Below are 23,110 nucleotides of genomic sequence, written 5' to 3' on the forward strand. Positions count from 1 at the left end.
GCAACTGCATAAATGTGTTTGTGGCAAAATTAGATTGTTTCCAGTATCTAGGGGAGGTTTCTAGGCATTGTAAAAATCACCCCATAAACATGACATCCTTTTTCTGTGATCCAATCAGCGAAGAGCTAGGAAGAGACTTCTACCTTGCCCAATCCTGTTATTCGAGGCGGGAGTAGTAAGCCTGCCCCTGCCAAATTACTGTAGTGATGTCATCTGGCATGATAAATAAGGGCCCCTAACAGCAGACACAGGCACTGATTCCTGACTTTGTTCCTGAATTCCTGTGTGGCATCCGGTTCCTGATTCTTCATCCTGGTTGATCCTGATACCAGATTTTCATTGCAAGCCCAGGCCTATGCATTGCTGACCCCATTTTCAGTTAGGCCTCAAATTTTAAAAAAATCCCAAAAACCCAAGGGAAGCATCCTGATCCAGCCTGGCTTGCTGCTACTAGAGACATGCCTGCTGCAAACTCACCATCCTGCTGATCTGTAGTTTCGAGTAACCAGAGGTGCCAGCCCAGTGCAGTCCGGTGACCAGAACGGCCCAGGTGATCCTGTCCCTCCAGATTTGCCCAGCTGTCCTGTGTTAGACCAGATTTATGTGGTGATCAGAAGCCTTGATGGTTCAAAATCCTAAACTAAAGTGGAGTGTAAGAGTATGTCGGACTGGAGTATGTCGGAGAGGGCAGGGAAGCTTCATGATGCCTACCCCCGGGGACCCAGACCAAGTCCAGCTACCCTGGAAGCAGACATCAAGTTATTCCAAGCAAGCCCAACAACCCCTGCTAGGGGCTATTTGGGTGCAGTCCTGGCGTCTATGGCGCCAGGCTCATATGGAGAGTCAGTCCTGGCGCCATAGGCGCCAGGCTCATAAATTAAAACTTACCTGATGCAGACCATGCTGCAAACTTACCTGATGCAGACCATGCTGCAAGAGCTCCAAGCCAAAAGAGGCTTGGAAGGGACTACTTTACCTAGGGACTATTTTTTTTACTCGGGTGGGGCTGGGGAGGAATACTTACCTGAGACTAATTTGGAGGCTATTTAAACCACACCCGAAGAGCAGCACACGCTTCGCGTTATTCTGTATCCAGCAGCGTAAAGCTCACCGTGCCTGCAAGTCTGCATCCAGTCTTCTGCCACGCCCGCCTCGAGTCTGGAGCTCCTAGAAAAAGGGAGAAAGAAGGAGAAAAAGTTAAACAAGAGCAATACCTTTGATCCTTACCTGAATTCCCGATCCATCGCGCCTTCGAGCTGGAAGAAAGAAGTTATTTTATGCGCGTCCCCTCACCTGCTGCAGCGCCGCACTGAACTCACCGGCCTTCGCAGCATCTTCACATTCCTCTGCATGTTCCCACCGCACTCCGGCACCTAAGGGGAAAACAAGAACAGCAAGGTGAGCCAAAGGAATACACAGAGGCAATATTAGTTACCCCCCCCCCCCATAGACTTACCTGATTTTACCACCGGGGGTTCTATTCCTCTTCACGGGTCAGCGCAGCTTCCACTGCATCCTCGCCGAACCCCGGCCCCTAAGGGGGGGGAAAAAAGGACAGCAAGGGGAAACCTCCTCACCACAATAGACTTACCTGATTTTACCGCCGGAGGCATTATTCCCTGAGACTTCATACTTTCTCTCAGCGCCTGAATAAGGGAGAAAGCAACAGGTTACATATTGACATTATTTTAGCGAACTGTGTTGGATAATACAAATCCTTACCTGAATATTACCGGTTGCCACGAGGAACTCTTCGCTAGGGTTAAGCTGCAACCTGCAAGGAATCGGACAAGAGTGAAAGTCAGACATTTGAACTCTTACGAACTACATACTTACGGCGTCTTGCCGGGAATCTGAGTCAATATTGTTCTGGAACTCACCAATTCCTTCGAGCCAGTGAAGCAACTGGTTATCTACGCGCCCCTGCGCTCAATGCAGGATGGAGAGCTCATCTTTCCAAACCATCAGGTGAGACTATAAGAGGGGACATCAAAGGTGATCAGTGGGGAGAACAGCGGAAGTTGGGGGGGTGGGGGAGGGGGGTTAACGCTCAACTCCACGGGTGGTTAATTCCATTTCTCCATTTGCAGAAGAATATTCCTACGGGCCAAGCAAACGAAGCTAGGTTGGCCAGTCCAGTCCGTCATCTCGGCACTACGCGTCACATTGGTGGACACCGCAGCTGTCCAGTTCAGATCGACGCCCCTGTGGGAGCCAGGTGAGCGTAACAGAAGCTCCCTCTTTAGAAAGTAAGTGAAGTTTAAGCCAAGCTTTGACGACCTCCACAATTGGGCTGGCTTTGTTTGTTATGGGCAGCGAGAGAGCGGAAGTGAGAGGAGGCCCGGGGAGGGTCTGTGTTGGAATGGATTTCTGAACTCTGGCCTGGAGGACAGATGTTCGAGAGGCTAACCTTATTATTGTGAATGGGGAGAAACTTCTGGGAGTTTAGCCAAACCAATCAAGGTACCATTGATAGGCCAAGCAACAACTAGGGCAGTGGCCTTCAAAACTTTTAGGCCTGGGCCCCCCCAAAGCAAAATGTGGGCAGGCCGGGCTCCCCCTCCCCCCCCAGAAATGCCAAATGGATATTCTGTTCAAATGGCTATGAACTATCTCACACCGTCACTGCACCTTACTTCCAGTATAGTCCGTGGGCTCCCCCACCTGCTCCCATCAGTCTCTTGGCTCCTTCATCCCACTTATAGCCAGTCCCTGGGCTCTCCCCACCCCACCACAGACACTGGGCTCTCCCCATCCTGCTCCCACCACTATCCCATTGCTCCCAGCCATCCTGCTCCCACCACAGTCCCTGCGCTTCCCCACCCTGCTCTCACACAGTGGCGGCTGGTGAATGTTTTAAGTGGAGGGGCATAAATATTTCCCCCAGATATGCCATAGCGACCAAGCGTAGCGAGGAAGCGCACACCTATCAAGGGGAGTTTGTGGGGTTTTCCCACAGGAATTCTTTTTAAATAATGGGTTAAAATGTTGCATATTAGAGCATACTTAAAAAAAAAAAATAATTGGTAAAAAGAGAAACAATTTGCAATTAGCGCCGGGGCATTTTTTTACTGTACATCTGATATATGCCCAGTAAAACAATCCCATCCCTGTCCCCGGGCTCCACAGTGCCTCAGGAGAGCTGGTGGGTAGGGGAGTTGTGCAAAATGCCTTTGTTGTACAACCCTCCCCCCCACTCTCCAAAATCGGCTCCATGGACCAACAGAAACACACATACATTCACACTGCATTCACACAGCACCCCGCTCCAGGCTGCTCTGTCCGTATGTGCAAGGAGGCGCAGGAGCTCCCCCTCGCACATACACACATGCAGTGACCCCAGCCAGCGTTTCCAATGATCTACCCAAGGCTTGCGAAGCAAAACGTCCCCAGCCTTGTATGGCTTGGTGATCATGTGTGGCTGGATAACTGAACTGTGTTCGGCTTTGACAGTTCAGCCAGCCCAGGACCACTCCCTGAGCTGGAAAAAGCAGCTGAGGGAGTGCTCAGTGTTTCACTGGGCTGGCTCCTCAGCTCTTGCATAATGGGTCAGGGGGCCACTGGGTCGACGCCCCCTCGCCCATCATGGCTGAGCCACCAGGCTCGGGCTGGCCTGTAGGGCATTTCCGAACCAAAAATGCTGGTGTGGGTCAGTTTTCTTATTTTTTTTTTTCCTGTCTACGACTGTTTTATGCTTGAGTATGACCCTGTGAGCCGCCCTGCCCATTTTCTCCTTTTCTAAAAAGGTTTTTTTAAAAAATAATTTTTTTACTTTTCAGGCTGCGCACTCTCTCCCTCTCCCTCTCCCCTCCCCCCTTAGGAATGTGGCAATGTGGCCACGACACCCCTGGGGGCATGCCCCACAGTTTGAAAACCTCTGATCTAGGGAGAGGTGAGGGGGGTCAGGGGACCACAATGAGTCCACACAGTCAAACACCAAGGATTACACTGCAGTTAGTTATAAAAGTAACACATGTATTATAGGCCCAGAAAACACAAATGTCTACTAGCATGTAATATTCTCACATAATACTAAAATACTATACAACATATATACAGTTACTTTAGTTGGTCCATAACAATCCAATAACGCCCCCCACCCCCAAAACCAGAAAGGAAAGGAAAGGAAAGGAAAGGCAAATGGTTAGAGATGGCACCAACAGTACACAGGATTTACTATCCTAACTTTAGAAGTCCAACCCAAGTTGTATGGGGCTTTGTGCCCAAAGTTCTGCACTGTTTTGTAAATCTGGGGGAAAGGTTTGTAGAGGGTTCCGGTGGACATGCAGATGGGGCCCAAAATTGAGATAAGATGGTACTCTTGCGGATAAAACTGTCCCCAGCTTTTGGAGTTCTTGCGCAAACAAGCTATGGCAAAGCCAAACTAATCAAAGTTTCAAAAGTTTGGAAAACCTTTAAAAGGGGGAGTTTGAGGTTCAGGGAAGTGCTACGGTAACTTGCACCCCACCCCCAGCCTCCCTACTCTTGTTTCTCTTGGGACTTGGTAGGTCTTTAGAGGGTTGGTTGCGTTAACTACCTTTCTTCCAGTTCTCAGTGCCCAGGAGTTGCAGGTTCGAATGAGTCTCTGGTTGGTGACAATTGCTGGTACAAGCTGTTCCTGGTGAACATTGCAACTCGCATCGATGCACGCAAATGGATGAAGAAAACCAGTTTCTGATGACTGTCAACTTTGCCAGATGACAGCAGGGGCACAGTTGTTGTGCTTCAAGTCCGCTTCTTATCTCGGGTCCTGTGGATGTTAGAACGCTGAAATTTGGTTGACTACCTCTGTAGGACAATCTGGAAGTCCCCAAAGTTCCGAGCCGAATCGCAGAACCAGTCTCCCCGATTGCGTAGTTTGTCAACACACTGTATGGTCCAGGGACACTCCGAAAACTTCAATTGGCTTGGGCACCAGGAGATGTCGGGACTAGTTGTTCCCACCGGTCCAGAGGGCCGAAGCACCGACAAGGGTCTTCCGAAGAGGAGCTGGCCCTAGAGCCAAGTCTAAATAGAGGAAAAAACCCAATACTGGGAAAAACAACTGTTGTGGAAAACAACTTCTGGAAGGTCAATCGGCAGTGTTAGAGTAGCTGGAGTGATGTTGAACCAAGGAGCGTAGCAAAGGAAGGATGAAGCATCAGCCGGAGAGCAGGTTAGCAGCAAGAAACAAGGGAGAAGAACAGGAAGATAAGGATTCCACACAGAAGGCAGACAAAGGAAGGTAATGAAGCAGAAGGAACTCAGGAGGTAAGTCCGGAGAACAGACAGAAGGCTACGGAGTATGAACAGCAACCAGTGGCAGCAAGGCAAGAGGAGTAGGCAAGGTAGAACAAAGGAACAAACACATGTTAGTGTTACGAAAAGAGAAGCTGAGGCGCATATTTTACAGGGTCAGCTTCGCGTACATAGTGTTCCTTAACGTGCAAGCCGGCAGCCATCTTAGTATGGGAGCAATGGTTCGGAGCGGGTGCCATGTTGAAGTGGGCGCCCAATACCGCAACCATAGTGAATGTTGAGGGAAAATCCTGACTGGAACTTGAAGAGTCGCTGTGGGAGTGTTTGGGAAGAATTGGTGCAGTCGCACTGTGTGAGACTACACAACCATTATCTGCTTGGTATTAGGTAACCCACCTTTTGGTATAGGTCTGTACTACACAAGTTGGTACTGTGACTGAGCAGTCAGGCCTATCTCAAGAGGGATACATGTGAGCTGTAGAGATGTACAAATGAAATCCGTAAATACAAGTAGCCAAGTAACACTTAAAACTGTCAGAGCATTTGCAAGAACGCATTTTACACAACATTTTTGCAGAATGGGGTCGTCCAGACATCTTCCTTTTTTGCAACACTGGAGAACATGCAATACCCAGACCGCGCCCTCAGACTCCCCCTGAGAAAGTCCAAGAGGATCCATCTCTGGATAACATGGTTAGGGAAATTTGCATACGCTTTTCCCCCCAGTTCCCCTGCTGAACAGGATAGTGCACATGAAGCACCAGGAACAAGTTACAGTAATCCTGATGGCACCAATGTGGGCTTGTCAGCTGTGGTTCACACACCTCATGAGGATGTCCTCTTCCCCTCCACAGAAACTCCCTTGCCCATACAACATGCTATCCCAAGACCAAAGGACAACACTGCACAGTGCCCTCTCAAACGCTCAACTTAGCAGCATGGCTCTGGAGTCAGAGTTTGGGCATCTCCAACCGGTATCTGGTAATAAAATTGTGGCAAAAATGTTGCTGGTAAAACAAATTGTGGCAAAAATGCTGTGGTTTGACCCGGTAAAGGTGTACCACATGATACCAATTAAGGGAAGCAGGGGGTGCCCCGGCTCCCCTTAAATGGTATAATGGGTCCGGGGCTTGCAGGGTTGTCCCCCGCATCCTTCCCCTGATTGTGGCGGCAAAACCACAGCACTTTGCTGCAATATTTTGTATCCAATGCCCTTTTTCCCACGATTATAAGACGTGGAACTCTCCATCCAACCCAATTGACATTCTTAAAGAGGCACGGAAACCTAACACTAGACACTGTTTTTCCAGTAAATGGAAACCTTGTTTTCATTTGGTGCAGTAATAAGAACATCAACCCCTTTGATTGTTCACCGACACACATAGTCCTTTATCTAAAACCCCTCTTAGACTCAGGACTTGTTTTCAACTTACGAATGGCCCACCTTGCTGCCATTTGTGCTTACACTACATTTCAGAACAAAATGTCCTGGTGGAAAGTCCCAGTGTCAAGGCGTTCATGGAGGGATTTAAAAGACTTCACCCTCATATTTCTAATCCAAATCCCGGATGGGACTTAAATGTTGTTCTTAAAAGACAAATGGGGTCTCTTTTTGAGCCAATGCACAAAGATGGTCTTAAGTCTTTCACCTATAAAACCGCTTTTCTGGCCGCTATTACCTCTATAAGGAGGGTTAGTGAACTGCATGTTCTCTCAGTTCAGGGCCATTTGTCACCATCTATATAGACCGCACATACCCTCGCTTTGCGCCTAAATTAATTTCTAAGCTTTCAGAATCCCACTAACTCAGCTGAAAGAAGGCTCCATACACTAGATGTTAGGAGAGCAGTGGTGTATTACCTTAATGAAACAAGACCACTATGAAAGACCTACCAATTCTTTGTCTTGGTTAGCGCTGGTCGAGAAGCGGACTCTCTGTCGGCAATCTCTAAATGGATTGTTAAATGCACCCAGTTGTGTTACTCTCTAGCTAAGAGATTTACCGTTTACGCCTATAGCACATTCTACTTGAGGCAGAGGAGCTACTATAGCTTTTATTGCAAATGTTCCTCTCAAATCACAGCAACAGGGAGTTCTGTTCAAACTTTCACTCAAGATTACTGCTTACCTACACACTCTTAAAACTGATTCTCAGGTGGGTCAGGATGTGTGAAGACCTCTTTTTGCTACCGTTCCTTCACAAATACCACCACCATCTCCTGGTACTGCTTGCTAGTCTATGCATAGCATGTGATTCTAAGCATATTCACAAGCAGACATACATTACTCACTGTAATCTTATTTCTGGTGCTTGTATCTATTTGGATTCACATGTGCTCACCCTGCCTCCCCTCTTGGAGTTAAAGAAACATAGACTTCTCCAGCATGGGGTCTGGTATGGATTCACGTGCTCATGAATATTTCCCGTCGGAAGGCCGGGAATCCTTGATAAAAAAAAAAAGTTTCACTTATAAACTGTCTTTCGAATGGATTGTGTCCTCCCACGTATTCCTCATCTTAGATATATCCTTACCTTCAGCTTTGTTGCTTCAGAAAACATTTTTCAAAGGGATTGTGTCCTCCGACGTATTCCTTATCTTTGATGGATCATCTGCCAGCTTGCTGGCCTTGGAAAAAGTTTTCAGTAGGGGGCGCTGCGCGTCGATGTCCCTCGGGCCGATGTCCCTCGACAGCCTCCGTATCGGCGCCAACGTCATCACGCGTAGAAATAGACTTGCTCAGCGTCCGTTGCTCAGTTCCGTTTTTCCGTGCTTCTTGGGGCCTCGGAATATCGTTGCTCAGTTCTTCAGTCAAATATACTTCATTATTCCTCGTGAATACCGACTCGTACTCAATGGCTTCCTCACCCGGAACCGACGACTCCACGGTCCGGCTTAAAAAAATGTCGAGACTGTGGAAAGAAAATGTCGTTGACGGATCCTCACAGGATCTGTTTGTGGTGCCTGGGAGTCGAGCACCATTGTTCGAAGTGCGAGGACTGCATGTCCATGACGGCGAAAGCCTTGAAGGAGCGTAAGGGGAAGCTCGAGAGAGGTAAGGCAGTTAAAACTTCTTCGAAAGTTTCCTTGGCGGAGTCGAGACCTTCGTCTCCTCGCCATCACAAAAGACATTCTCGTTCTAGGTCTCGAAGCAGTTCCCATCACTCTTCGAGATCTAAGTATTCAAAAAAGAGACGTCGAAGATCCCCCTTCCTCGTCGTCGTCTTCCGTTTCCCCAAAAAGGGTCTCCTGCCCCACAAAACATAGCTCTCAGGCTGAGTGGGAGGAATTCAGGAAAAAGATGCTTAGCGTCTTCGAGAAAACGGCCTCCACCCCTCCCCCTCCCCCCTCGAAGACTGCTGAGGGTGATACCCTGGGTGAAAAACCCGAAAAATCAAAACGCTGCGAGTCGCAGCACCCGGCGAAAGAAGCCACTCGAGAGCGTCACGAACCCTCAAGTAAAGGCAATGTCGCACCTTTGACGCCGTCGTCGGAGATCCCTTCGACGCATAGATCGGCGTCTTCGACGCCGTTATCGAAGGGTTCTTCGACGCACAGGTCAGTCGAGTCGACGCCGTCTTCGATGCCGGGAAAGGACAAACCCACGCCCACCTCACAGCCAGGGGCCATACCCAGAGCCTCTATCACGAGAATGTCGTCGACAACCTCGAGTAGGATTCCGATACTCTCGAGTTCATCGAGGCCTCTACCGCCTTTCTCGATGTCTTTTTCGATGGCTTCAAAGCCTTTAACGTCCGCGTCGATGTTTTGTCAGCCAATCATGACGAATTTGGCCTCTTCTACTCTGGAAATGGGATTTATACCATTTTCAAGACCTGATCACTCCAGAGTCTTATCATCTATTTATGAAGAAGGGGAGGATTTCGGATCAGGAAAGACCTTTTGAGTTGCAGGGATCTGCAACTCCTGTACCAGAGGAATTTACCTCTGAGGAAGGTAGGTTGAAAGACCTCCGAGAATCCTTACAGGAAGCAAGTGGGTTGGACACTTCCCCAGAAGTGGAATTTGCCAGACCAGACCCAGGGGAACATGCTGAAACCCCTTATAGAACCTTGATGGCAAGGATAATAGAGTTTATGGGGGGGTCCACACCCTCACCTGCTTTTCAGCAAGACGACCTCACAGACATCTTGGTCAAAGGTCCACAGGAGGATCCTGTGGTGCCATTTCATGCGGCATTACAAAGACTATTGGCAAACTGGGAAACACCAGAGGTAATCCCGGCGGTTAACAAAAAATTATCAGCTAAATATAGAGTGTCTTCTTCTGACCCTGAATATTTAGGCAGCTACTTCATCAGGTAGTAAATCGGCTTACCACAGGACAGGGAGGCTAAGGGAAATGACTCTATGGCCAAAAAAGTCTTTTCTGCATGTAGCATGGCGTTGAAATCCATCAATGCTACTTGTACGCTCGCAAGGTTCATCCACACACTTTGGGAGTGTGCTTCATCAGCGGCTGACTGCCTCCCGGAGGGAGAAGAAAGGGAAGCGTTCCTAAACATCATCAAGGATGGTAAAGACGCTAGGTGCGAATCCCTTCAAACTGGCATTGATTCTGCTGACAGCATCAGCAGGACCATGACGGCAAGTACAACAACCCGGAGATTTGCTTGGTTGCGAGTCTGGTTTTGCCCCAGATGTGCAAAGCAGACTCTTGAATATGCCCTTTGACAGCTCTTCTTTGTTTGGTAAGAAGGCGGATGATAGTTTAGAAAAGCACAAACATCAAAGGCAGCAGCAAAATCCCTGGGAGCTGCAATCCGTCAGACACCATATCGCCCCTCAGGAACCTCTTGTAGATATAAGTCCTTTCGCTTCTATTCCGCATTCGGAAGAGGCAGAGGACAGCCTGTTCAAAGGGGTCAGAAAAAATTCACCCGAGGTTGACGGGTTAAAAATGCAAAAAGCCGCAGCAGGTGCCTCTTTACCCTCGCCGTCAGCCGCCTCCAAACCGCTCTGAGGACTCTCCTCACAAAACACCATTAGGGGGCAGGTTAACTCAACATCTGACGGAATGGCAGGCTATTACGTCGGATGCTTGGACATTGGAGACAGTTGCCCAAGGATACTGCCTGCCATTTCTACGCATCCCTAAGAGTCATCCACCGGGGAACAGCTCTCTGAAAGTTCCAGATCCGCTCCTTTTGCAGGAAATTGTAGACCTGCTAGAGAAAGGTGCCATAGAACCGGTACCTGTAGCGGAGAGGAACAAGGGCTGGTACCTCCCCCCCCCCCCCCCCCTACTTTCTCATACCGAAGAAAGACGGAGGACTGAGACCTATCTTGGACTTAAGAGAATTGAACAAGTTCCTCAGGAAGGACAAGTTCAAGATGGTAACTCTCTCAGATCCTTCAAGCCCTCCATCTCCAGGACTGGCTGGTATCTCTGGACCTCCAGGATGCCTATTTCCATGTGCCAATCCATCTCAAACACAGAAAACACCTGAGGTTCGCAATTGGCGGCTCTCATTATCAATTTCGAGTTCTGCCTTTTGGGCTGACCTCCGCCCGAGGGTCTTCACCAAGCTAATGTCGGTAGTGGCTGCAAGTCTAAGGAGGGAAGGCATTCACGTCTACCCCTATCTGGACGATTGGCTGATCAGAGCTGTATCTGCGAAACAAGCTCAGATTCAGCTGGATTATGTCTGCCACTTCCTTCACAAACTGGGCTTCTCCCTCAATTTAGAGAAGTCACAGATGATACCATCACAGAGACTCCAGTTCATCGGAGCGGTCCTGGACACTTCCCTGGGAAAAGCCTCACCACCAGAGGTGAGGGCTCAAGATATTCTGCAGATGGTCACCAAGTTTCAAAATGCCCAACGTCTCCCAGCCTTCCACTTTTTGAGGTTGCTAGGCCTCTTGGCATCCTGCAACTTCCTTGTGCCAGAGGCTCGCCTGAGAATGAGATCTCTTCAGTGGGCACTGAGAACTCACTGGTCGCAATTCTCAGGGTTAATGACAGACCTTCAGGTTCCGGACATGGTGGCTCGAGACCTTCAGTGGTGGGCCTGCCAGGAAAACATCTTGAAGGGAGAACTGTTTTGGCAACCATGGCCGGAGATGACAGTAGTCACAGATGCCTCACTCACGGGGTGGGAGGGCCCATACCAATGACTTGACCATCAGCGGTCGTTGGTCGCCATCGGAGTCCAGACTACATATCAACCTGTTAGAGCTGAGAGCAATCAGACTAGCGCTGAAGGCTTTTCTGCCATCTGTAGAGGGGAAAAATGTCCTGATAATGACGGACAACACAGTGGCCATGCACTACCTCAACGAAAGAGGAGGCATAGGATCACTGCCACTGTGCAGAGAGGCAATGCAGCTCTGGTTTTGGGCAATTCAAGAAGGAATCTCTATCGGCAGTTCACCTAGCCGGAGAGAAGAACTTGACGGCGGACGCTCTGAGCAGGCAGGGCACAGTCTCCCACGAGTGGGAACTAGCTCAGGAAGTCCTTCAGGAGATCTTCGCCCTTTGGGGAACCCCTCAAGTGGATCTGTTCGCCACCAGTACCAACAGGAAGTGCAATCTGTTTTGTTCAAGGGAATTTCCCCCGAGAGGAGCTCTAGGGGACGCGTTCGTAGTGGACTGGGAGTTTCCACTCCTGTACGCCTTTCCACCAGTCCCTGTCATTCCTCAAATGATTAGGAGGTTGAGAAGATTCAGGAGGACCATGATCCTAATTGCCCCAGACTGGGCCAGGAGAACGTGGTACCCGGACCTTCTGGACATGTCCATCTGCCCTCCAATTCGTCTTCCACTCAAGGAGAATCTTCTCTCACAGAAGGGAGGTCAGGTTCTCCATCCAGACATCAGAACCCTCAACCTTCACGCTTGGCTTCTGAAAATTTGAGATATAAGGATTGGGACCTCCCTGATGACGTCATGGAGGTGTTGCTTTCGGCCAGAAGGCCAGCAACTAAGTCTTTATACCGCTGCCGTTGGAACAAATTTTGCAGCTGGTGTAGAGAAGACAATGTCGACCCCTTTTCATGTGGTACACCAACGGTGTTATCCTTTCTACTCTACTTGGCAAACTCAGGCCTTCAAGTTGGCACTATCAAGGGCTATCTCGCAGCGCTATCGATCTTCAAGCGCACTGCAGAGGAGCCATCATATTTCAAATTACCCTTGGTAGTACAATTTCTCAAGGGATTAACTAATGTCTACCTCCAAGACCATTCCAGGTTCCTTTATGGGACTTAAATTTAGTCTTAAATTTCCTGATGGGTACTCCTTTCGAACCACTCCACTCTTGTTCGCTAAGATTTCTCACCCTTAAAACTGTCTTATTAGTGGCTTTAAAATCTGCTAGAAGGGTGAGCGAATTACAAGCTCTATCTTGTAAACCCCCTCATACAATTTTTCATAAAGACAATGTTGTCCTATAGGTGAAGCCTAATTTCCTCCCAAAGGTGCTTTCTGAATTCCACATCACTCAGAAAATTACCTTACCTTCATTCTATCCGCCTCCCCATCCGGGGAAAGAGGAAGAAAGGCTGCATAGGCTGGACCCAAGGCAGGCTTTAAGCTTTTACATCAGCACACTTGCTAGGATTAGGCAAGCAGACCAACTGTTTGTAGGTTACTCAGGGCACAAATTGGGACTACCGATAACAAAACAAACCATTTCCAGATGGATTATATTTCCAGATGGATTATTTTGGCCATTCTGGAATGTTACAAACTAGCAGGGAAAGAGCCTCCTCAAAATCTTAGGGCTCATTCAACCAGGGGTATCGCAGCCTCCTCGGCCCTCCAAAGAGGGGTTGCGGTTCGAGACATGTGTGACTGCCACATGGTCGTCCGCACATACCTTCACAAGATTTTACAACCTGGATTCCTCCTCTAGTCAAGAGACTAGGTTTGGCAAAGCCGTATTACATTCTGTTCATTTCTAAAAGGAAAAATGGCGTTTTACTCCCACCTCCAATTACACACCACTGCTATGGGAGTCTATCAAAGATAACGTACGGAGGACACAATCCCTTCGAAGAACAAGTTACTTCTTACCTGGTAACGTTCTTTCGATGGGATGTTCATCCTACGTATTCCTTATCGCCCCTCCCATCCATCCCTGCAGTAACCCATCCATCCCTGCAGTAATACTTCCCTTATGGTTGCAGCTTACGCTCCTTCAAGGTCAATAACCAATCCATGTAAAACGACTGTTAACGTCAAAACGGAACTGAGCAACGGACGCTGCGTGAGTGTATTTATACGCGTGATGATGTCGGCGCCGATATGGAGGCTGTCGAGGGACGTTGACGCGCAGCGCCCTCTACTGAAACATTTTTCCCGAGGCCCGCAAGCTGGGAGATGATCTATCAAAGATAAGGAATACGTCAGAGGAACATCCCATCGAAGGAACGTTACCAGGTAAGAAGTAACTTGTTCTTCTCCAGCAGAGGGCGCTCTGCTCAAGTCCTCAACGTCGATTTACCTCGGCGGTATCCGTCGAGCGACGTCATCCGCAGTAGAAATGGCTCGATCTGCGCCCGTTGGCCCCAGTTCTGTTTTTGCGATGGCTTTCGCTTCGTACCAAGAAACGGGCGCCTCAGTTCTCAAATATGTCTTTGTCATCTAACCCTTCTACGCCTAAAACTGGCTTCAAGAAATGTCAGAAATGCGATAGGAAGATGTCTAACGGATCCCCATCGAAATTGCCTCTGGTGCCTCTGCCCTGACCATCGGATAGACGAGTGCGGTTCCTGTCAGTCGATGGCAATAAAGCGATAAAGGAACTTAGAGGTAAACTAGCAGTGGGTGGGGGGGGGGGGATTCTATAAGTCTTCTTCGAGAGGAAAGAAAGGCTTGGCTGAGTCTAGTCAAAAATGTCATAAATGTAAGAAATCAAGGTCGAGGAGTGGATCTAGGAAGTCGACACCGGTCTCCCTCTTCCTCTTCTTCGACGTCTTCAGAAGAGGCCATCACCTGCCCTTCCAAACATGATTCTCAGAAGAAGTGGGAGGCCTTCAGAACTTGAATGTTAAAAATCTTTGAGAATGCGGGCCAGACCCCCTCAAAGAAGTTGAAAGCCATGCACCTTCTCATGCTAAAAGTGACAGGGGAAGATCTAAAACAAAGATCTGACGCAAAATCATCGAGGGCGTCGTCAAGGGGATCCTCGTCATCGAAGGCTTCCTCAATCGAAGAAGTCCGAGTCCAAGGTATCGACAAGCCACTTGAAGGAATACTTCTTCAGTGTCGAAGGTTCCTTCGACTGCGTCGATAACTTGTTTGACGATATCGAAGGCTCCTTCAACTGTATCGAAGCATTTACTGCTAACGTCAACACTATTGTCGATGTCTTCGTTTATTCCCATTACTAAATCGACTGCTGTGACGAAGGTAAGGTCTATGCCACTGGAAAAGATTTTCCATCCGGAAAATAGACGGGATTTTTTTTTCTCAAATCCATGTATTTCATTTATGAGGAGAAATCCTCAGAGGAAGAAGATATTTCACTGGCTGCTGTAAAGTTTGGGACAAGAGAGGTCCCCGAGGAGTAATTGACCCTCATTCAAAAATGGCAGACCTGTATAGATGTTTACAAACAGCAAGTGGGCTGGACACATCTCCAGAGTATGAATTAGAAAAAGCTGACCCTGCTGATCATGCAGATGCAGGATACAGGAAATGAATGAATAGAGTAACAGAATTTATGGGATAGAACAGAAATTCCCTGGCTTGCCAAGAGGATGATATGACGGACATCCTTTCAGGGGGACCTCACCAAGACCCAGTACTTCCTTTTCACGTAGCTTTGCAAAGGAAGGTGAATGCTGCATGGGAAAACCGTGAGTCAGCTCCTTCAGTGAATACAAAAAATGTGCATCTAAATACAGGCTGTCGTCTTCAGACCCGGAATATTTCAAAAAAAGAATCCATCACCTGAAGGTCTAGTGGTTCAGGCGGCCACGTCTACTAGGAATGCAGCATACCTGACAATTCCCCCCGGACAGGGATGATGAAAGAATTGACGCATGGTCCCGTAAGATTTTTTTTCTTCTGTAGCATGGCATTGAAATCTACAAATATAACTTGCACTCTTGCAAGATTTACATACACCCTGTGCGACTGTATGACAGCGGCAGCTGAACATATCCCTGTTGGTGAGGAACGGGAAGGTTTCCTAGCCATAGTTAAGGAGCGAAAGGAGGCTATGGGGGAATGCCTCCAATCAGGTTTGGACACTGCTGGCCGTATCAGCAGGTCCATGGCATTTATTACGGTGCTACGCAGATTCGCGTGGCTGAGAAAGTCAGGTTTTGCACCGGATGTGCAGGCCAGACTTCTCAATATGCCATTTGACGGCTTGAGGTTGTTCGGCAGCAAGGCGGATGGCTGCAGACCTCTAAAGCGGCAGCAAAGTCTTAGTGCCTCAATTCGACAACCTCAACAACGCCGCTACACAGGCTCATCTTCCTGGAGTGGTCGTCCCTTTCGATGTTATTCCTCATTTGGAAAAGGAAGGGGACAGGCCAGTCAACGAGGACAGAGGAAATGTCCTAAAGGGCGAGGAAAAGGTGCTAGGTCTGCCCCAGCAGCGGCAACTGTATCATCAGCCGCTACTACAGCTGCCGCAAAGCCACTCAAAGGTTTTGACCCACCAGACCCCGGTGGGAGGCAGAATCTCTCCATTACTTCAGATGCTTGGGCACTGGAAACAGTATCCCAAGGTTACTGCCTTCCTTTTCAAAAGAGACCTCAATCACCCTCCGGGATACAACTCTGCCAAAATTCCAGATCTGCTCCTCTTGCAGGACATTTGAACCCTTCTAGAGAAAGGTGCAATAGAACATTGCAGAGGAACAAGGGCTACTACTCCCCATTTTTTTCTCATCCCAAAGAAGGACGGAGGATTGAGACCCATCTTCCTCAGGAAGGACAAGTTCAAGATGGTTACCATTTCTCAGCTCCATCACGCTCTCCAACTCCAGGACTGGTTGGTCCTGGCGGAATGAAAGGCACCTGCGAGCACAATTCAGTTTGCCGGTCCGGATACAACGGTACAGGTAAGCTTACCGGTACCGTTGTATCCAGACCGGCAAACTCGTAATGAGGCCCATTGAGTAATATCACACAGCACAATGTATTGAAAATGTGATAATCATGGTAATGGCAACCCAGACGGGCACTGTAATATGTGCTTTATTTACTATGTACTGTATTTAGATGAATAACAAGGCTATAATGTAGCTCTTTCATAGCACTGGCACTTTATTTTACAAGTATGTTTTTATTGTAATATGCACAATGCATTCTATTTATAATGGTTTTTCCAAGCATGTGGACTGCATAAGGCCATTATGCAAATCTGATTTGGTGTAACATCAACCACATTAGTAGATAGTTGCCTTAGGAAATGATTCAGTTCCAAGATGGTGCTCACTAGAGTAATATCGGCACAATTAATCGAATCGTAAATGTGAGAATTATGGTAATGGTAGAAGGACTAATCCCCCTAATATGTGTTTCTAATATAGAATGAACACAGCTACTGTTACTGCCACAACTCTGGTGAAGATAGTTGGCGAAATGCGTTGGTTGTTTGTCTTTTTTTGTTTTTAAACATCACTGTCTGCTTTCATGGAATAACAACTAAAGGGCACGGAAGAAAAATCGATATGCCTGCCGTGTATTCATTGGTAAACGATTGATACCAAAAGGAACCACTGACGGGGCGAGTCTCAGTTTTTATATTTATTTCTAACCTGGGAATTCCCGCCTTGATGTTGGTGAATATTCAATATGCATGTGAATTTATGAAAGATAACCATGCTGGATAGCTGTACCTGCAGGTATGGAACCTTTGATTTCTCTAGCATTTGATCTTGTACAGATTCACATGCTTAATGAATGTTGAAATGGATATGTTAGCATGAAGGTAAGCAGACTCTGAACTGGGATTTTAGTAGTGGCTGCTGTGAGCAACTTGTACCATTTACTAAGGATCTGACAATGCAATACCACAGACTTAAAGATGGAAATGGGGGGCCAATTATGTCATGTATTGCTTGCTACATGATTTCTGAATGTGCTCTTAAGATGAATGGTTCATAGCGCTTCTCGGGATGCATGATTCTGAGAAATCTATCAGACTTTGAATTGTTTTTTCACGCAAATAAAAATGACAGGTATAGGCAAAATCTCTTTAATTTTCATATGCTCTTCTTTGGGTTTGTACACTGATTAGCTACTTCTAAAACAGCATTGGCCCTAAGAATAATTGTACTTTTGCTGTCTTGCTAGAATCTTCACTTAAACAGTCCAGGATTCCAACTACCACAGCTACTAGCAGATTGCTGCCTCCAAAGAAGGTTATCCTGCCGGCCACTCAGAGGTAAAGAGAAAAAAAGGTAAGAGGCACCACATTTTCTATGTCTTTTGGGTATTTCAGCACAGAGTAGTAGCAAAGCGACTCAGAGGGCCCAAGAAAAATAAATCCTGCCTTAGCTAAGGCCAGCCAACTGTTGAGAAACTTCTCTTAACCCTTGGTTGCAGATACTTTCCAAGTTCCCTTCCGTTCGAAACGTTTTAACATACAGAAATATGTCCCATGCTTCTTCCTACTCCCTACATCTGGCTATATTTATTCATTATATTGTAAGAAGCATGGCCCTAGTTTGAGAGCTGCATGCGCTGTACATTGTTTGGGCTGGCGTCTTAACAGTAGTGCAGTATTATGTAAGCAAGGCATGGTAGCAGCAGTAAAACAGACACAAGTGACCATAGTTCAAAGGTGTGTATTGAACTTAAAGGGTTTGAAAAGCACCTATCTAATCCTAAATCCAGAGATGGGAGAAAGCTACGACCATCAAATAATAACACAGTCCTGGTGGTGTCTTGTCAAAATAAAAGGGCCTATACTAATAAACCTATTGCCAATCCTTACCGCTAAGTACAAATAGTGTGGGAATCAATGTTATGAAAAAGAAAGAAGTGTTCACAAAATGATATATCGGGATGTTTAGGCTGTTGGCCTCCCTTCCCCATGTTTTCAGCACGGGATAAGGCAGTACACTCGAGCTTAGCACAGTCTCTGGCTTCTCTAGCACAAGGATACAGTTCAATCAGCAACAGGGCCTTCTGTGCCCAAGTCTCTTTTGTCTTTCGAAGTCTCTTCATTCAGAGCGCCTGATATGACAAAATAAACGATAAGTTCTTTTCCTCTTTCAGATTTTCACAGTTCAATTTCTTTGGCGATTCACTATTCAACATCACAATGCTTTCAATCTCGGATTTATTTATTTGTTTGTTTGTATTGCGCCGAAACCCACGGGCATCAGGGCGCACGGTATAAGAGAAGGATGAGGAAGCGAGGTCTGGGTCAAGAGGATCTAGTTAGACAGGAGGTGTCTTTGTTCACCACAGATCCACCTCAACCGAGCTCAGATCTCAGATCCCCCTCATTTAGGCTCAGATCAACTTTATATACCTTTTCCTCAATTATCAAGATTTTCGAATGTGCACGGGGTTTTGCTTGACCCGTTGCAGGACCACTTCGATTTCATAATTCTTTATCACGTTTCACATTTGCTACCTTTCAGCTGGATACCTAACAGACTTTCGAATGAGCGCCCACATGGTACCGGACCACTCGGTTTACGGTATCGTATCTTGGCTTCAAAGTTCAATTGCTCATCATGAAATGTAATTGTTTGCATCTGCTTGCAACATACGCTTCAACACAGACCGGTTTGGTATCAGTTTCTCCAACTCACCAGCTGTGCTGACTTCATTGGCGCTGCTTTATTGTAGGAGCCAAGGACAGTAACACTGTGGCAAACTATTCTCCCCGCCTTGGCTAGCGACGTGGGAGAGCCCTGGGTGCCTCCGAGACACAATGCAGGATTCTTCAGCCTTGGTTCCTGGTCTTAGGTTTCCTGTTCTTGAAAGTAACGGTCTTTCGTTGAAAAGGTCAAGGGCACTTCCTTCCCTGCAATCCTCTTCGGTCTTGCCCTCTTTCGCATTGTATTAAACTATCATCTTGGAACTGCTGCTTCCTCGTGTGCTTTGCCTCTCTGGGTGTACTTTTGTGCTCTGCCTTTTATCCGTGTGTGGGGAACTGTGATGAAAGTCGGGTGTCTTTAATGATCAGTAATTGCCTGACCCTGCCTGATCATTGTATTGGGACAAGTCAGTTATAAGTCAGGTATACGGCTCGGGTGTTAGTCTGTTTTCTCTCAGTGAGTGGTCAGTGAGAAAGTGTTTGTGTTGGATTGGGGGGTGGGGGGGTTGAGTTCCTAAGTATCCTGGTAGGATGGGGTTAAGGTGTTACAGGGAATGGGATACTGCTTCTCCCCCTCCGGTGTCCCACTTCCACTCCCCGTAGACCCCTCACCCAGGTGATCCTCACGCGCTGGTCCACCCCCAGGAACTAGATCCAAAAGTGATGGCCATGTCCTGGCCACCTGGATGACAGATCCCTGGGGACTAGCAGGTGAGACACCTTCTGGTTTCTCACAACTATAATTTGCATTCTGTGTTTCTATCGGGATTAGTCCCTGTTCGCATTTTGTTGAAAAAGCCACGTATTGAGTGCTTTGCGCAATTTGAGTATTGCGGGGGTGCTATTCTGAGCCGTACAGGGCTAGAGTTTCAGAGGATGGGTGCATGACAAGAGGAGGATGATTTGTGAGTCCTCTTTGAGGGCGAGTTTTGTCTAGGGTCGGTCAATTTGCTGCACGAGATATGTGAAGCTTAGCTGCCAGGTAAGCTTGTGTGCTACTCGAGACTGCTCAGTCGACCATACATGCAGTCTTAACCAGTATCCTGGCCTGGAGAAGGAAGCCAATATAGTTTTATTAGGACACAGTGATATTGTCAAATTCGCATTGCACACGTAATGAGGCATACTTCTGCATGGTAGTCTGACTTTAGGGGAGCCAGGTGAGGGATGGCGTCCTGCCATGAGGCTGTTTCACCATCAGTGTGCGGAGCCAGTAGTGCCTATACAACGGTCCCAAAGTCCTGCGGCAGGGTTAAAGTTTTCATTTTGCACATGTAAACCTCAGTTCCTTTGAGGTTTCTGCATAAAAGGTGCTCCATGCCATGTTCTGGGGCAGCCTGTGTGATTTCTTAGTCCTTCCTTTGTATCCGCTACTCTCCCCACCGTTGTGGTTTTGGGCGTGTAATTTTACAGGACCCTGTTAACGTGGGCACCACCAATAGGAGGAGCGGGGCCAAGGATGAGGTGATTTCACCTCGGGTGAGTAGGGAGCTCCCCTGCTGGTGAGCGAAAATAGTAGCGCAGGTTGGGCATATCAGCCTGACGGAGGATCGCAAGAGAGGGAGCCGAGAGAGAAGGGAAACCAGGCAGAATCCCAGACGCCTCTGGAGGGCACTGAGCCCTATGTTGAGCCAGGGACTCCCTCCCCAGTCACCCTAGGCAGTCTGCTTAGCGGTGGGGTTGGCTGCTCTACCATTTCCCCACCCGGGACAAAGAGAAAGAGCAAGCCACAATAGGGACAGGCATTACTCGGCTGACACGGCAGCAGGCTGTTCAGGTAGGAGAGACCCGAAGGGCAACGAGGCGTCCCGGCCCCGCTAGGCAGGCAGCGTGGTTTTAACCGAGTGCCGTGTGTTTTGTGTTGTATGGCCAAAAATGACTTGGGTTCTCCTAGCAGTGTTCCCTGCATGATGGTGCAGAGGTAGTGTTGTTCTCCTCTTCTGTGTTTCCAGACTCTCACCTTGACCCTTTCGGTCGTGTGACGTATTCCGTCTGATTTTAGCTGCCTCCATTCTGACACCAGAGGAATTAGTGACTGAATAAGTTGGTTACTTGGCACAGGGGGAAGTGTTCTCTCTCGGGGATGTCTGTGACTAGAAGTGTTAATGATTTACCAGCGGTGGAAGTGTTCAGGCATGAGAAAGAGCAGTGACAGACTGAGTTATTTATTTAACACAGGAAAAAACATTATTTACGAAGGGGGATACCTGTGATCAGTAATGTGATGCATTTATCATTGTCATGACAGACTAGTGACAGGAAGAGTTATTTGGCATGTGAGAAAACGTTTGCTCCCAGGGGACACCTGTAATCAATAATGTTAGGTATTTATCAAAGGTAAAAGTGTGCTGTCACTAATCTCTATTGTGACAGGAAAAGTTATTTATTTAGCACGGGAGAAAACATTAATTACCAGAGCAATACCTGTAAACAGTAATGTGAGGTATTTATCAAAGGTAAACCTGTTCTGTAACAAGAGAGACTATTGACAGGAAGAGTTTTTTCTGATGCTTGTTAATCTGCTTAGAATCACATGCTGTGCATATTGTCCGACATCCAGTGGTAACTGCAGAGTATTGCATCTTGTCTTTTGAGAATCAAAAGGGGACATTGGCATGGGCGTGCCTGTAACACTATCCCTAATGTGACGTGTAGTGTACTGAAAATCCCTCGTGCGTCGAGGTCCCTCGGATTGTTTTTTTCCACCCAGCTTACTGGTCGCCTTTATGCAGAGCTCTTCAAAAGACATTGCGTTATTGTTATATTTCTGAACCTTTGGTTGTTTTCTTTGTGCTGTCACTCCTCTTGACGGTTGATTCCTGTACCACCGCCGAAGTCTGCTGACTACGGAACTTCGATGGCGGTTGATCCAGTCAACTCTGCCGACCACGCAGCCTACAGAGTAGGGAGAGTGGGGTTGGGGTGGATATATTCTTTTTAAGAATGCCTTTCCTTTTCCCCTCTTTGTTCCCTTGGTTTTGTCATCGCTATCACATTCCTGTGCTATGGACAGGCCCCAATTAGATTTTGTACTTCCTGCAAAGCAAAATTCCCATGGAAAGGCCAGCACCGTCTGTGCAATGGGTGTCTTCCCCTCGATCACAACGAGGCGTCCTGTGCCGCTTGTAAGCTCCTAAACCCCAAAACTATAAAGGAGCATTGTGTGAAGCGGTGGTCGGCCTACGGGATGTTGCAAGCAGAGAGTAATTCCCCCCCCTCCCCCCCGCCGCTGAGTGTGACGAAGGGATTAGCGATGACCAAGGCTCCAATTTGGAGGCCATTGACCTTACAGCAGAGCACTCTCGCTCTGCGTCGTCCGTCCCTGGCCCCGAAAGGCACGACGGGAGTCCTGCTATGGGGACTGTACATCCCGGCGACAGGGATGCACATTTTTCCCACACAAAGCCCACAAGCCCCGGTTCTGCTTCGGCGGTGCAGTCGAAGCACTCCGAAGCTCCAACGGGCACGTCGGATAGTTCGATGGTGCCTGCCAATCCCCATGATCGGCAGGCCTCCCCGCATCCGCAGCAGCGGCATGCGTCCGGGCAGTCTAGGAGTAAGGGCGCTACCACCAAAATTCACGCGACCGTTGAGACGCCTCAGAAGAAAGCTCAGACGCTGCTTAAGGCCCCGGTTGCGCCTAAATCCACTGCGTAGCCACCGGCCCAGCCTAAACACCTCCCTGTGACCCCCGAATATCAGCAATAGTATCGCAAAGATCGTTTTGGCGGTGAGACGAAAGGAACAGTCGAAAGAAACGTTGAAACAAAAAGGCCTAAGGACGCATCCAAAGACACGTCGCAACGGCCAGAGCCTCGAAAAGATGACTCTAAGATGACTCTAAGAGTTCCTCATCATGGACCAGAGAGAAGTTTGAGGGGTGCATCAACAGACTGGAAAAGTTTAACTCTCAGAAAGGTTTGCTCCTTAGAGGCCTCGTGAGGAGAGCCCTTATACTCCTATGGCCAAATTTCAGAGGACCATTGATGCTTTGGAAATCCTACTGCTGATCCCACAGAGGGTTTAGGGAAGACAGCCAGCTGGTAGATAATCAACCTTGGGTGTTCCCTCCCCCGTACCCTGCCACCTTATGCATGGACTCCCCTCCCTC

General features: G+C 48.0%; 1 protein-coding gene across 3 annotated transcripts in view; it reads left to right on the forward strand.

The window, feature by feature from the left end:
* The window catches only part of LOC138521091 (mucin-17-like), a 217,079-nt gene that overhangs the window by 175,893 nt on the left and 18,076 nt on the right, over positions 1 to 23,110 (forward strand). For all 3 annotated transcript variants that reach the window (XM_069633654.1, XM_069633656.1, XM_069633655.1), the window contains exon 7: positions 17,520 to 17,626. In XM_069633654.1, coding sequence (XP_069489755.1) covers positions 17,520 to 17,614 — 95 coding nt within the window. In that variant the 3' untranslated portion in view covers positions 17,615 to 17,626. The remainder of the gene's footprint in view (positions 1 to 17,519; positions 17,627 to 23,110) is intronic.

The sequence above is a fragment of the Ambystoma mexicanum genome, chromosome 13 (assembly GCF_040938575.1).
Source record: "Ambystoma mexicanum isolate Mex_15411 chromosome 13, UKY_AmexF1_1, whole genome shotgun sequence".
Lineage (NCBI taxonomy): Eukaryota > Metazoa > Chordata > Amphibia > Caudata > Ambystomatidae > Ambystoma > Ambystoma mexicanum.